This window comes from Argentina silus, assembly GCF_951799395.1.
Source record: "Argentina silus genome assembly, chromosome: 19".
Taxonomy (NCBI): Eukaryota; Metazoa; Chordata; class Actinopteri; order Argentiniformes; family Argentinidae; genus Argentina; species Argentina silus.
Genome location: NC_139673.1, coordinates 15,717,109 through 15,730,696, shown reverse-complemented (window position 1 = coordinate 15,730,696; position 13,588 = coordinate 15,717,109). Strand labels below are relative to the sequence as shown.

Sequence of the window (13,588 nt, the reverse complement as noted above, 5' to 3'; positions counted from 1 at the left end):
TACAGTAGACAGCCAGACATGTGTTTTCATCTTGGAGCTGCCTGGATATCATATGCTTACTGTGTGGGAGGAGGACAGCTGCAAATAATTCTTAAAAACAGAGAGTTTGATGAGACGTTTGATGTCTTCACGCTGCAGTGATTAACCAGATTTAAAAAGTGATGAGATCTTGGAATACATGCAGAAAGCTATATGATTCACCAAAGTCCTATTCTAAAAAGTTGTGTGTAGTAGGTATTAAAGGGATAGTTAACCTGATAGTTAATCAAAGTTTGTAAGATGTTTTCCAACTTTTGGTGCATGAAAATATCTCCGGATTTTGAGTGAACTGTCCCTTTAAAGGGAGGGGATAAAAGGGGAAGCATTATTTGTTTAATCTAAGCCATAGAGAGAAAGCTAGTGAAACCAACAAACAGCACACTACAGTTTACGGTACTCCAGACCTAGATCAGTTCCAGGGGAGGCTGCTGGAGGTAGAAATCAGAGGACAGACTCATTGTAATGCATGGAATGGAATGAGGAATGTTATCAATGTGATACCAATTTGGTCAATTTGATACCATTCCTTATTCCATTTCTTGCATTCTAATGAGCCCGTCCTCCAATTTCTACCTCCACCAGCCTCCACTGATCAGTGGTAACAGCTCATAATGTGAATACACACCCATTTATTTATTGTTTATTTCACACAGTGCTACAGTAGTATCTCTGCCTGGCACACTGACCAGGCTTCATCCTGCATCTCTACTGAGCCTGCAGTAGTCAGCTAAGAGAGAGGTCTCTCACCTCCTCTTAGGACCAGGAGGAGTGGTACTCAATGTTAGGTAGAATCAAGAAAACAGGGTTGGGGTCAGTCCCGTTTCAATTTCAGTCCATTGTGAAATTTGTTGTATTCATTTTTTCTGAGGAGATTGAAATTGAATTGGCAATGACCCCTTGGTTTGTCAAAACACGTTGTTAGCTTAAACAGGACCAAAGGATTCATACTATTGGTCAGTTTGAATCTGGTTTTGTTGTCTTTGTGTTGAGTAGTATCTCAGCATCCAGCATCTCTCACAAGGCTGTGCGGTGCATAGCATCTCTGTGGGACCGGTTTGAAACAAGTAGCGTTCAGAAATAAAATGTTTGTCTCATTATATAACCTCAGAAGAAACCTGTCTGTAACTGACCACATCACCATGTAAACATCGCCATGTCAATTGCTTGTAGTCCTTCAGTTTTGACTGCATAAGCTGCTGTAATATCTGCACTTCCTTTGCTTAGTTTTTAATGTATGCAGGAGGCTGTGCCTCCTCCACCCAGTCGAGGCTAGTGGAGGTAGAAATCGTAGGACAGGCTCATTATAATGCATGGAATGGAATGAGGAATGGTATCACTCCATTCCATGCAATGATCCCGTCCTCTGCTTTCTACCTCCACCAGTCTCTTCTGCCTCCACCTCAGTGTCAGAGGATGTGTTGCTGACCAAATGATTCACTACAATTAGATTCCTCACTTTTAGAGGCTCCAGAACAAGTATACATTTGGTCCTCCCAAAGTGTGTCAATGACAAGCTCACTTACGCACTCCATTTCTCTGACCTGTAAAGGTCCTCAACAATATGTAATGCAACAGTATTTAGAGCCTTTGAGGTTTTAGAGGTTGGATTATAGTAACGCAAGACAGGTGTATTTTACCATTGCAGGGCAGATATGCTGCTGGGCGTTGCAGGGGGATATGTCTGTCTGTCTGTCTGTCTGTCAGTCTGTCTCTGTCTGTCTGTCAGTCTGTCTCTGTCTGTCTGTCTGTCTGTCTGTCTGTCTGTCTGTCTGTCTGTCTGTCAGTCTGTCAGTCTGTCTGTCTGTCTGTCTGTCTGTCTGTCCGTGTCTCAAAAGCAGCTGAAGCACACCACATTCCACTCTCTCTCTCTCTCTCGCTCTCTCTCTCGACAAAGGGGTGGTATAAACCATAGAATTAGAATTCAAATAATGTAGTTCTAATTCTGTGGTTTAGAGAACTCCTGCTATAGGTTTCTCACACCCCATAGGTCTGATAGGAGGTGACAGATACACTGCTGTATGTGCTAGACACAGGTGTAGTGGTCCATCATCTCATATCTGTGCTCACCACACTGGTGTCAGGGGAGGCTGGTGGAGGTAGAAATCGGAGGACGGGCTCATTGTAATGGATGGAATGGAAAAGGAATGTGATTAAACACACATGTTTAATCCCATTCCTCTCTCCATTCAATGCATTACAATGAGCCCGTCCTCCGATTTCTACCTCCACCAGCCTCCCCGACTGGTGTCTGCCTGAACAGACTGGACTCTGCAGAATGTACCGAAATGTGCCTGAGATTAACTGACTGTTTGTGTTTGAATGTCTGTATTCAAATTTGCTCAAAACATATCAACGGATGCCAAATAAAGATACTCTAATTGTTCATTTCAATTTTCAACTTGTTTCTACCCATGTGTGGTCTGTGTGAAAAGTACATGTCTTTGATTAGAATACATGACTGAAACACACATCACATAACCACAGGAGTCACATCTTCGCCTTTCTCACACAGCCTGTTCAGCTACAACACAGACCAATCACCCGACTCTCATTCCAGTAGGGTTGCCACCCAAACATTCCAGGTAAAAGGAAAACAAAAGTGCCTTTCACCTTTCGTCTGGGGTCTCAGTGGACCCAGTGTTTCAGAGGCAGCCGTTTGGTGTAAATAGGATATGGCTTTGAGTCATAGGAATAATAAAATTGCGGTCAATTTCTATTTGCCCAAACAGGGCGGGTTGCTGATGCCGTCAGTTCTACTCTGCTGTGACTGAATGGAACCCTTTTCATGGTCCTCTCTGGCCCTCATGCCCTCCCTCCCTCTCTCAGACTGACCGTCTCTCTGTCCACACCGGTTCACCTTTCTGGCCTGAACCTCCTGGCTCCTGAGTCCACTCTCTCTCTCTGTCTCTCTCTGCCTCCCTCTCTCGTCCATCATTCCCTGTCTCTCTCTTCCTGCCTCTCTCATCCATCACTCTTTCTCTCATCCATCACTCTCTCTCTCATCCATCACTCGCTCTCTAGTCCATCACTCTCTCTCCCTCTCCCTCTGCCATTCCTCTCTCTTGCACCTCTCTCTCACTCTTCACCTTTTTTGTGTACGCCCTCTGTTGGTTGATTCATGCTGTAATTGCCTTCACTCACGTATTGCTAGCATGTAAGGACACATCTGGACAGTCTGCCCGCCCAAAATATTGACTTGTCTCAATAAAACAGCTGTTGTGTGTGTGTGTGTGTGTGTGTGCATGGGCATGTGTATCTGCATTTTTTTCTGCAGAACTGAAACATTTACACATGTATCACAGCTTAACTATTTATTTTACAAAAATAAGTTATTCTATGCAGCCATTATCATATCGTTTAAATGAACTAAAAAGCTAACACCTACATGAATGAACAAAGTGCCCAACTGAGGTACATGGGCATACAGTACAGAAGACACAGATTTGTTTTTGAGACATTTCCAACATAGCTTATATATCACAGGCGTTATCCTTGATTACTCGTAGTTCAGATTCTATGTCATACACAAACATGTAGAAGTTTACAAAGAGAGAACATGTACATACATATAATACTATAACACATGAGGTATAAAGTCAATATTTTTGATATTGATATCAAACAGCATGATATTGCTGTTAAAGCTGAGGTCACAGTTTAAATACAAGATCATTCATAGTGATGATGGGTCAAATTGTTAAGTTTTAGGTTGCTCAAGAATACACTGACAGAGAATAATTGGTTCGACATGCACACAAGTATAGCATTAAAATAATAATTAAATATAAACAGAAATAGAGCACGCACAAAAGTATGGGTTCATACATACAACATGTAAGTATGAAACCTTAATACACATAAATGCATATAACAAGTTATTGATTCGTAGCATACAAAATGACAGCATTTCATCCTTAAGGGAAGAAGACCTGTCAAATAGTCGACCATGACAAATATTACACTGTTGACCCTTATTCACACTACAGAGCCAAACTGAACTGGGCCAAGCTAAGCTGTACTGGGCTGGCCAGGTTTGACATTCACCATAGTTGCTGAAACAGGGCTAGAAAAAGCAATGTGAAAGATAATGGTTCAGGTCGGCCCTGTAGTTTGTAAAGCCTCTAGGCGTGCCGCATGGACAAATACTATACTTAACCCTTGCTAAATTCCATGAGTGGTTGACCTTGTGTGAGATTTTCATATCTGCAGTGGCGTGTCCTTGCTTGTGTCTGCAACGCCACCATTAAGAGTGTACTGTGACCATAGAAATATGTACTGTACGTATCATTACTGTACTGTATGTATCATTATTCCACTGAAGACTAGTCATTGTATCCCAGAGTGTTTCTTTCACACTCAGATTCTAAGGATACGAACAGCCTATCAATCTGTAGAAGTTTGATCAGACTTCCCCTTTAAGAGAGATCATCTACTGGATGATCTTCTGGTAGGTATGTATATGCATGTGAGCCTGCACTATAGCAGTACACCCCACTCTTGTGGTGCGGAGGTGGGAACCCAAAGCTGTGTACGCCTGGTTCTGTGGGACCACAGTTTGGCCGGGGATTACTGATGGGGTAGCGCAGACTCCCGTCGGCCAGCCAGCCAGCATCACAGTGGTCCAGTCCCATGATCCTCCAGGCGGCGTAGAGTTGGCCCACCTTGGCGATCTCAGCCCCGTCCTCCAGGCACGCCTGCTGGGCATCGGTGAAGTTCATCTTCTGGGGGTGCTGGAGGTAATAGACTTTCCCTGGAGAAGAGCACAGTCACTTACTAAACCACTTTAGAGAGGCACAAAAACAAACAAGCTAACAAGCTAACTGTGGTTTCAGAATTAACTATTCCAATGATGAAGCTTCCTGTGTGTGTGTGTGTGTGTGTGTGTGTGTGTGTGTGAGTGTCTCACCACGGAGAGAGGAGGAGAAGCAGAAGACATCGAAGCGGTGGAGGTGGCGGTGGCGGCTGCCGTAGCTGCGAACCCCCGGGGAGAGCCCCAGCCCCCCACAGGGCATGCGAGGCTGGGTGATGGGGTACTGCACGGTCCCATCAGCCAGCCAGCCAGCGTTGCACCAGTTCAAGCCCTCCTCCCAGGCCTGGAACAGCTGCTCGAAGGTGGCCAGGGTGGAGTCCTGCCCTTCACATGCCTCCTTGGCCCCCAGGAAGTTGAGGTGGTAGCGTCCGTGGGGGGGCTGGTAGGGGAACACTACACCTGGGGGGGGGGGGGGGGGGGGGCATGTGTTATTCCTGTGCCTCCCGGAGGTCGGGCTCATTGTAATGCATGGAATGGATTCATTCCATTCCATGCATTACAATGAGCCCATCCTCCAATTTCTACCTCCACCAGCCTCCCTGGTTCTCTCACTTGGCTTCTCAGGTGTAATCAGGGAACAGCAGATCCTTCTGTTGTTCAGAGGACCAAAGATGGTTGCATTGTGAGACAGTCCAGAGACAGTCAGGAGGAGACTCACCTCGTAACTCCAGGTCCACCATAGCGCTCTCGTCCTCCAGCCCGTCAATGACCTCACAGCGGTAGCGACCCGTGTCGTTCAATAGGAGCTCCGTCATGACCAGCGAAGCGTCTCCAGGGAAGTCCTGTCTGAGACGCACACGGCCCCTGACAGACAGGCAGTCAGAGGGATATACAGACAGACGAGCAGGCAGGCAGACAGGCAGGCAGTCAGACAGGTAGACGGGTAGACAGATAGACAGATAGATAGATAGATAAAGAGCTAGATAGATAGATAGAAAGAAAGATAGATAGTGTAAAGAATCTCTTCTTGAAGGACAACACAAGTCATCAACCAATCAACAACAGCAACCTGAAGTCGCCGTAGGTCCTGTGGCGGGGGCTGATGGCCACCAGTACGTCCGTCTCGTGCCCCCCCATGGAGGGCAGCCAGGACCACTTCACCCTGACCTTCCTGGGGGAGCTGAGCTCCGGCTCGTACCAGTAGCGACAGGGCAGGGTGGCATTGGCCCCCCGTGCAGCGAACACAGACGGCTCGGAGGACTCCACATGGAGCTTCACACCGTTGAAATGGACTGGGGGAAGGGGGGGGGGCATACAGTACACAAAACAGGAGTTAGCACAACATACACACACAGAACCAATGTAGATGAGGAATGAGGAATGCCGCGTCATGTTCTCTGAGGAAGTAACAGAGATGATTAGTGATATACTGTATCTTATTCTCTGTTGTTGCCGCTAGCCTTTTGAGATCAGTGGTGGCTGGTGGAGGTAGAAATCGGAGGACGGGCTCAATGTAATGCATAGAAATCGGAGTTCTCCGATTTCTACCTCCACCAGCCTCCACTGATATAATGTCTCTACTACTAGGTTGGCATCTGATGCTGATTGAATAGCACATGTTGACATTAAAACAGTGAGTTAGCTCTCACTCTCTCCGTTGCCGTTTCCATTGAGGATGTCCTGGTAGAAGAAGTGGTTGGAGTTGGAGTATCCCCGGGCGGCCTGGCAGGAGAGGATGAGCTGCAGCACCATCACCACCACCACCACCAGGGGGCAGCGTTGATCCAACATCATCCTGACCATGGAACTCGATAGCCTTTAAGACTGGGGCCTGTGTAGACAGAACGGTTTTGATCAGCTAATGTCAAATAAAGTAGGAAGTATAAATAGCAACTGTAAATGGTTTGGCAACCATTGCATTTCACTGATTCCCCCAATCTTCTGGAATGATCTTCTGACAGACCTGTCGTGATGTGCTTGGGTTTTAATGCAAGCAAAGGCTAGTCTCTCCAACTCCCCTGTCCGTGGCATAACCCACACTTCCCCGTCTCACTGCTCACCTGCATTTTGTATTTCTTAATGGTAGCAGTTACCATCAGATGCCAATAGAGGGCAGTATACGATCATGTTTCACCCAGCAAATATGTTGCTTCTCTAATTACATGGTTGAGGGAACACATTATAAAAAAAAAATCTTTGATCTCAATGAAACAACCTTTGTTGTCGTTGTTGTCTTGTTCTGATTATTGTATAGAAGTTAGCAAAGATGATCCTAGTTTGGTCTCTCTGGGGCGTCTTTGGGAGTAATAATTTGATTAATTTTTTTCAGTTAATAAACTAATGTGAAAGCCACATAATACTAATTAACACAAGTGTATGCAATGTCTTGGTCCAAATAATGTAGCCCACATTATCTGTGCTTAATTAATATGGGTAAATGCTGGATGATGTTGCCTTAATGAAATCCACCAGAAACGTTTAAAAGGCAGATTTGTGTTCTCAATAAATGTAGTGTACTGTACAAAAGACACATTATAATTTCAAGATATTTGTTATAATATGAATGTTTCAAATCTGTATTATGTAAATTGTTCAACCCCAGTTGGGCTACTCTTTCGGCTATCATATAGAGGAACACTCTTCTCAGGTGAGTAATACCTGGAGATATTAATTAAAGCCACACCTGCCTCTCAGGTGCATCATTCCATCACTAGACCCTTTGCGCAACTCTGATAAGCGAACATTAGGTCAATGATTAGTGTACAATTACCCTGCCATTAATAGTCCTACATTTCTAGGCTTCCAAAGGGGTTGTTTATAACCTGAGACATTCAATTAAATTCCGTCATTATGTTTTGTATTATTCTTCATAAAGTGAAAACTGCCTCTCACCGTTTAACCGCTGCAGTGCCGCAGTCTGTCGGGTTTTCTTCGTTCCTTGTTTAAATCCCGTTCGTTAGAAAGCACAGACGATCTTCGAGGCAAGACGCACTTCGCATTGATGTTCTGGCACACGAAGAAGGGGGGTGGGAGAGTTGGGGCGTCAGCTACGTCTGGCCGACCCTCTCACCAGAAAGTAGTCCAATTGTTGTAAAAGTTACGCTATGAACTTTCCACGAGGATGACGCAAAAACGCACTTGGCCTAGCTTATCATGGGATGCAAGATGAAGTAAACAAGTGCTCTCTCAAGAGCTTGACTGTTATGGTCCTGTTGACAGTTTCTTAATTGTTTAAATCTGACTTCTATTTGCTTTTGCTTTACACATGGGCTGAGACACAGAGACCTTATAGCCAGGTCAATGACTGACAAGCTCTACTTTAACTGTAGTGAGTGAGTCACATTACCCAGAATCAGGCATCTTGAACACATGCATGCCCTAATCTCTGAGTGTTCACTGTGTTGCTGGTCTGTCCCTTTCCTACAGATGTCATTAGAATCACTATCTTTTATCTCAGCACCAACCATAACAAATGAGCTCATCTCTGGCAGCTGTTGGGGGAGGAGAGTCCAAACTCAGAGCAGAGGAGGCCTTTTCCACTTTAGATGCATCACTCCCAAGCTCTCTGAAAGCAGATGTTAGTCAGACGAGATCCGTAGGTTCACTCGATCTGGAACTGCTGTTTTCTAAGCTCACACTTCTCTTTTTACTAGTTAACTTGTTAGAAATACACACGCGCGCGCACACACACACGCACACACACACACACACACACACACACACACACACACACACACACACACACACACACACACACACACACACACACACACACGCATACACATGATCTGATAACTGATGTTTTGATGACAGATGTGCTGGGGGTGCCCAGTCTGTCCTTCATGGAGTTCTATGGTGAGATGAAAGGCATGGCCAGAGGCCAGACATACCAGGGCCATGTGAATAGCAGGAAGATGAGGGACTAACAGGCTGTAATTACTCCCTTTAACATCTGCCCAGTAGCCCTGCATTGGGACAGTGTAGCTAGATGGCAGGGGAGGCTGGTGGAGGTAGAAATCGGAGGACAGGCTCATTGTAATGCATGGAATAGAATGAGGAATGGTATCAAACACCCTAACCCTAACCCATGCATTACAATGAGCCCGTCCTCTGATTTCTGCTTCCACTGCTAGATGGTAAAGAAACCGAGAGGAATATCGTTTGACCAACATCGGAATTCCCTCTGTGGTTGGATGGTGTAACTATGGAGTCGAGGGCTAGTCTGTGGGCTGTGTGCTGTGGTGCAGACTACATCCTGATTACAATACCAACAATGACGAAACAGATTCTTCCTCAAAAGGGTTGAGATTCTTGGGCTTGTGTCTTGGGGTTGATAACCACGTAATGACAGGGCATGAGGAAGTATTCGACCTCAACAGACAAGGACTGTACATTGTATTTGCTTACAAATCTCACAGAAGGGATATTTGTTTCTAGCTAACACTTGTACTATTGTAATAATTTTAAATACCTTTATCATAGTCGGCAAAGTCCTTCTGTATATCACTACTACCAGTTATGCTCTGGCTGTGTAGTACTCAGTTTAGTATGGTCTATGGTCCACCCTGCTCCCTTGGCTCACACGCACGCACGCACGCACGCACGCACGCACGCACGCACGCACGCACGCACGCACACACGCATGCACAAAGCCCAGGCAATCAGGTCCCACTGATTCTTTACTGTCCTGTCATCCACACCCAAACAGACACAGACAGTGTTCTACAGGTCAGAGAGAGAGAGAGAGAGAGAGAGAGAGAGAGAGAGAGAGAGAGAGAGAGAGAGAGAGAGAGAGAGAGAGAGAGAGAGAGAGGATAGAGAAGGTAAGGCAGAGATTTAGAGAGGGCATCTGTCCACGAAACTTGCACAGTAGGGTGTAAAATGTCAACCTGAGGGCCGTAGTTTCTGCCACAGCACAAAAACGAACATGACTTGATATGAACACCTTTTGATGATCATTCTCGACTAAAAAATGTGCCACAAAATGTTTTACTTTTTTAAACATTTTTATTGATGACCTTATGTTCAAGACCAACTTAATAGTTCTTAAAAAAGAATGCAAAAACCACAACATTTTGTGTTATCATTATTTCTATAAAATCTCTATCCAAATGTGCACACACCTGGACACAAATGATCAAACTGGAATGGAATTTGTGGATATTCAAACTAAGACAAAATCCGCTTAGGTGTAATAATCACTGTTATTGATCAAGTGCAGAATATTACACCATCAAGCTGAAACAACAAACATTCCCTCTACATCAATGTCCTTCCTTCCATCCTTCCTTCCTTCCTTCCATCCTTCCTTCCTTCAATGTATATACAGTACACACTTCGGTAAATACACAGAACATATTAGTAATTCCATTGTCAATTTACTAGTTAATTAATAGTTCCTGCTATTTCCCAAAATCTAAATGCATATTGCACAAGCCCTGCTTCAATTTACTACCTAGTGCTTCTATAAATCAACCTGCAGCTGTGGGATGCAACTTTAAGTGATGTAATTTATTGCTTTGTCAATCTAAAATGAACTGTGCGTGTACAGGTTCAATATGCAAATCTCCCTCAATGCTGCCAGTGTTAACGAAGAAGTGTGTATGTGTTGTATGTGTGTGTCATAAGAGGGTCTGAAAGCAGAGTCAGTTGGGTGGGCTGTGTTGTGACATCACATGGAATACTGAGTGTTTGGAACGTGTTCCAACTGGCTGTCCTCTGGGGGAGCCGAGGAGTGTGGAGTCCCTTAGGGAAGGGTAGAAACCAATGGAAGAGGAGACAGATTAGATTAATAATATGCACTTAGAAAACATAAACACCTGGCAGAGGTGTTCTAAGTCACTGAAAACAAAGCGTGAAAGACGTTCTCAGCCAGTGACAAGCTAACATGTTGTAAGAATCATTAAAGATATGTCACTTCTCGCGAAGTGCCCCAAAAATGTAGGCTACTATAGGTCATGTCATGCCTTTTGAGCAGACTCAACCTTTATCCAGAGCATATTGAACTGTTGCAAAGTTTCATATACAGTAGAACTAGAATATAGAACCCATCAGTGTTCACTATTCCACATGACAAGAGCTTCATAAACATTCTAATGTCTATGTCGTGGTGTGGAGGGAGGAGAGATGCTGCTGTTGTTAGAAACTTGATTCCTTGCCTCCTCTCCTCCTCTCCTCCACTCGCTTCCTAAGGTCTAGGTTTCTCCCCTTAGATGTTCTCCTCCAACGCTTTTTGAGAAGAAAGTGAGTGGAGGACGGAGGAGAGGAGGAGAGGAGGAGAGGAGGAGAGGAGAGTTTCTATTGAGAAAGGGCCCTGTTGCACTATGGAGAGACTGGGGGAGGCTGGGTGTGGGTGGTGGAGAACTGGTGGTTTATGGGTAATGTAGTTCTAGTCGTCACAGCCGAGCAGTTCCATGCGGAGGGTGATGCGCTCGTGCCACTCCCAGGGCATGACACGTACGTAGCGGGCGTAGAACGGCGGCTCAAACAGGTTCTTCTTGTGAGTGTTGTTGTCAATGTTGCCCTGGAAAATCTGCAAGTGAATACACACATTTAGATCAATGGTCAACTTTGATATCTGTTGTATGGGGTGAAACAGTGCAACGTCTGGGCAGATAAGCACATACTTACAAACATATAAACATTTACAAAACATTTTTTTTAAATTAAAGTTGATATAGAAGATGTTGGTATGATAACATTGGCAGAGACAGCACTCTGAACCCGGGTCCTGACCAGGGAGATATAGGGTTAATGACAGGGTTAACGACTTTAAATCAGGGGCTTTCAATCTGGCTGCTCTGACCTCACTGCTCATTCACGTCAACATAACAACCTGAACCCTCCTCTCCCCACCCAGCTTCTCAGCGGGAGCCTGAGGCTATGTCATAGGGTCAAAGGTTGAGGGTCATCAAAGATCAAACATTGCTTTCACATAATTATATATTCAAATTATTAAATCATCAGGATACACCCCCACCCCCAGTCTAAACAACAGCTGGGTCACTCCCATGGAGGGGAGGTGGTGAGATCTCTGTCCGACCCAGGAGGGAACGTGACTAGATGCCCTCGACAGCCAGTATAAAAACAGGAAGGAGAACTTGGGGATTGGGGGAAAAAACCCATTTTGAGGAGTTAACTGATGTCAACAACTCGGTTCTATGTGCACCCCCCCCCCCCCAAACCTATAAAGAAGAGAGAGAGAGAAAGAGAGGGAAGAAAAGAAAGAGGTAAAGAGGGAAGAGAGGGAAGACTGACTTTTACAGTACTTCATATAAAACGGGTTATAAAGAGACTTGTTGAGGGGAGCCTCTCTCTGACCTTGTCTGCTCCAGTGTTCGGGTCCTTCACCAGACTCCAGCTCTGTCCATCGTCACTGTAGGACACTTTGTAGGCCGACACAAACTGCACCACGCCAAAGTCCTTGGCCCCCTGGGTGATGATGGCTGTGAGGCGCTTGGGCTTCTCCAAGTCCACCTGGAGCAGAGAGGGGGGTTGGGGAGAGGGGGGGCAGGGAGCAAGGGGGCAGGGGGGCAGAGGGCAGGGAGCAGGGGGCCAGGGGGCCAGGGATCAGGGAGCAGGGAGCAGGGGGCAGAGGGGCAGGGGGCAGGGGGCAGGGGGCAGGGGGAGGGGGGAGAGGGAGGGGGCAGGGAGACCAGGTGTACGTTAGAGCAGGTTGATGAATGATTAAAAACGTATCACAATGGTGAATGGCTGAATGGAATGTTCCACGGCAGCAACCATAGAAATAGAATGCTTCTATTCACTCTGTTTTTATGGCAGCAACTGGTGTCCTACACCTCTCTCTAGCTAGCCTATACATGACGGGTCAATTCTATTGTGCACCATCGTGTCAGACATGTGTGTTTTGATACCAGTCCCCATTCCCATCCATTACAATGAGCCCGTCCTCCTACCAGCCTTCCCTTGAGGGGTCAATCCCCTTACCTGGAGCCACTCGGAGCGGTTGTTGGTGGCAGCGGACCAGGCGTTGGTCTTGCCCTGCTTGTCGAGTCGTGCGAACTGCGGGTGCCAGGTGAAGGCGTCGATGCCCCATGTACGGTAGGCACTGGAGGCCGAGAGCTGCTCGTCAGAGACGAGGCGGGACTTCATACCCAGAGGCTCAGAGCAACCTGCCGTGTTGGAATACACTGTGAGCAAAACAACAGAGAGAGAGAGGGGGGGGGGGGGGGAGGAGGGATGGACAGAGGAAAAAAAGCAGAGGTGAAAAAGGAAAATCAATGGACAGAAACCATGAACCAGGCCCATAGGGAAAAGAAAAGAACGATCAAAACCAGCCACAATCCAAGGCATGCAGATTAGCCCTTTAATTTGACTGTATATACCGTGACGACATAAAAAAAACTGTTTATGACAAATAGACAGATCCGTCTATACAGTACAGACATAGAACCAGGAAAAGTGCTTACATGGCACATCACCATAGCCTTCAGTGGAGGCTGGTGGGGGTAGAAATTGGAGGACGGGTCACACGTGTTTGATACCATTCCTCATTCCATTCGATGCATTACAATGAGCCGGTCCTCCGATTTCTACCACCACCAGCCTCCCCTGCTAGCCTAACATTAGCGACAAGACATTTTAACTGTAGCCATAGCTGTGTACACAGTGTAGAGACATTGGGTAATAGGGTGGAGCTGGGAAGACACAGATGGACATGTTGTTTGTGTGTGTGTGTGTGTGTGTGTGTGTGTGTGTGTGTGTGTGTGTGTGTGTGTGTGTGTGTGTGTGTGTGTGTGTGTGTGTGCTTGTCTGGAATTCCATCTCTATTGTTTCACG

General features: G+C 45.9%; 2 protein-coding genes across 3 annotated transcripts in view; both read right to left on the bottom strand.

The window, feature by feature from the left end:
• Positions 1–3,383: 3,383 nt before the first annotated feature.
• Positions 3,384–7,781, bottom strand: LOC310820127 (hyaluronan and proteoglycan link protein 3-like). The gene is made up of 6 exons (XM_083691657.1): positions 7,682–7,781; positions 6,439–6,620; positions 5,859–6,081; positions 5,508–5,653; positions 4,946–5,248; positions 3,384–4,789 (listed from the first exon to the last, which is right to left on the bottom strand). The coding sequence occupies exons 2-6, from the start codon at positions 6,590–6,592 to the stop codon at positions 4,455–4,457; spliced, it is 1,161 nt and encodes a 386-aa protein (XP_083547783.1). The 5' UTR covers positions 6,593–6,620; positions 7,682–7,781; the 3' UTR covers positions 3,384–4,454.
• A 2,010-nt stretch (positions 7,782–9,791) lies between these two features.
• The window catches only part of LOC310819711 (lactadherin-like), a 12,500-nt gene continuing 8,703 nt past the window's right edge, over positions 9,792–13,588 (bottom strand). Inside the window, exons 8-10 of one of the 2 annotated variants that reach the window (XM_083691051.1) lie at positions 12,737–12,939; positions 12,110–12,265; positions 9,792–11,321 (exon numbers count right to left, since the gene is read on the bottom strand). In XM_083691051.1, the coding sequence (XP_083547177.1) occupies positions 11,178–11,321; positions 12,110–12,265; positions 12,737–12,939 (503 nt within the window). In that variant the 3' untranslated portion in view covers positions 9,792–11,177. The remainder of the gene's footprint in view (positions 11,322–12,109; positions 12,266–12,736; positions 12,940–13,588) is intronic. The other variant, XM_083691052.1, reaches the window with a different exon arrangement.

What these genes read in the sequence shown, in the direction of transcription:
- LOC310820127 (XM_083691657.1), bottom strand. Translation starts at nt 6,592, where the DNA reads ATGGTCAGGATGATGTTGGATCAACGCTGCCCCCTGGTGGTGGTGGTG. An exon ending in GGTGGACCTGGAGTTACGAG is followed by an intron (nt 5,249 to 5,507) that starts GTGAGTCTCCTC and finishes CCCCCCCCCCAG; the next exon opens with GTGTAGTGTTCCCCTACCAG. An exon ending in CTTCTCCTCCTCTCTCCGTG is followed by an intron (nt 4,790 to 4,945) that starts GTGAGACACTCA and finishes GCTCTTCTCCAG; the next exon opens with GGAAAGTCTATTACCTCCAG.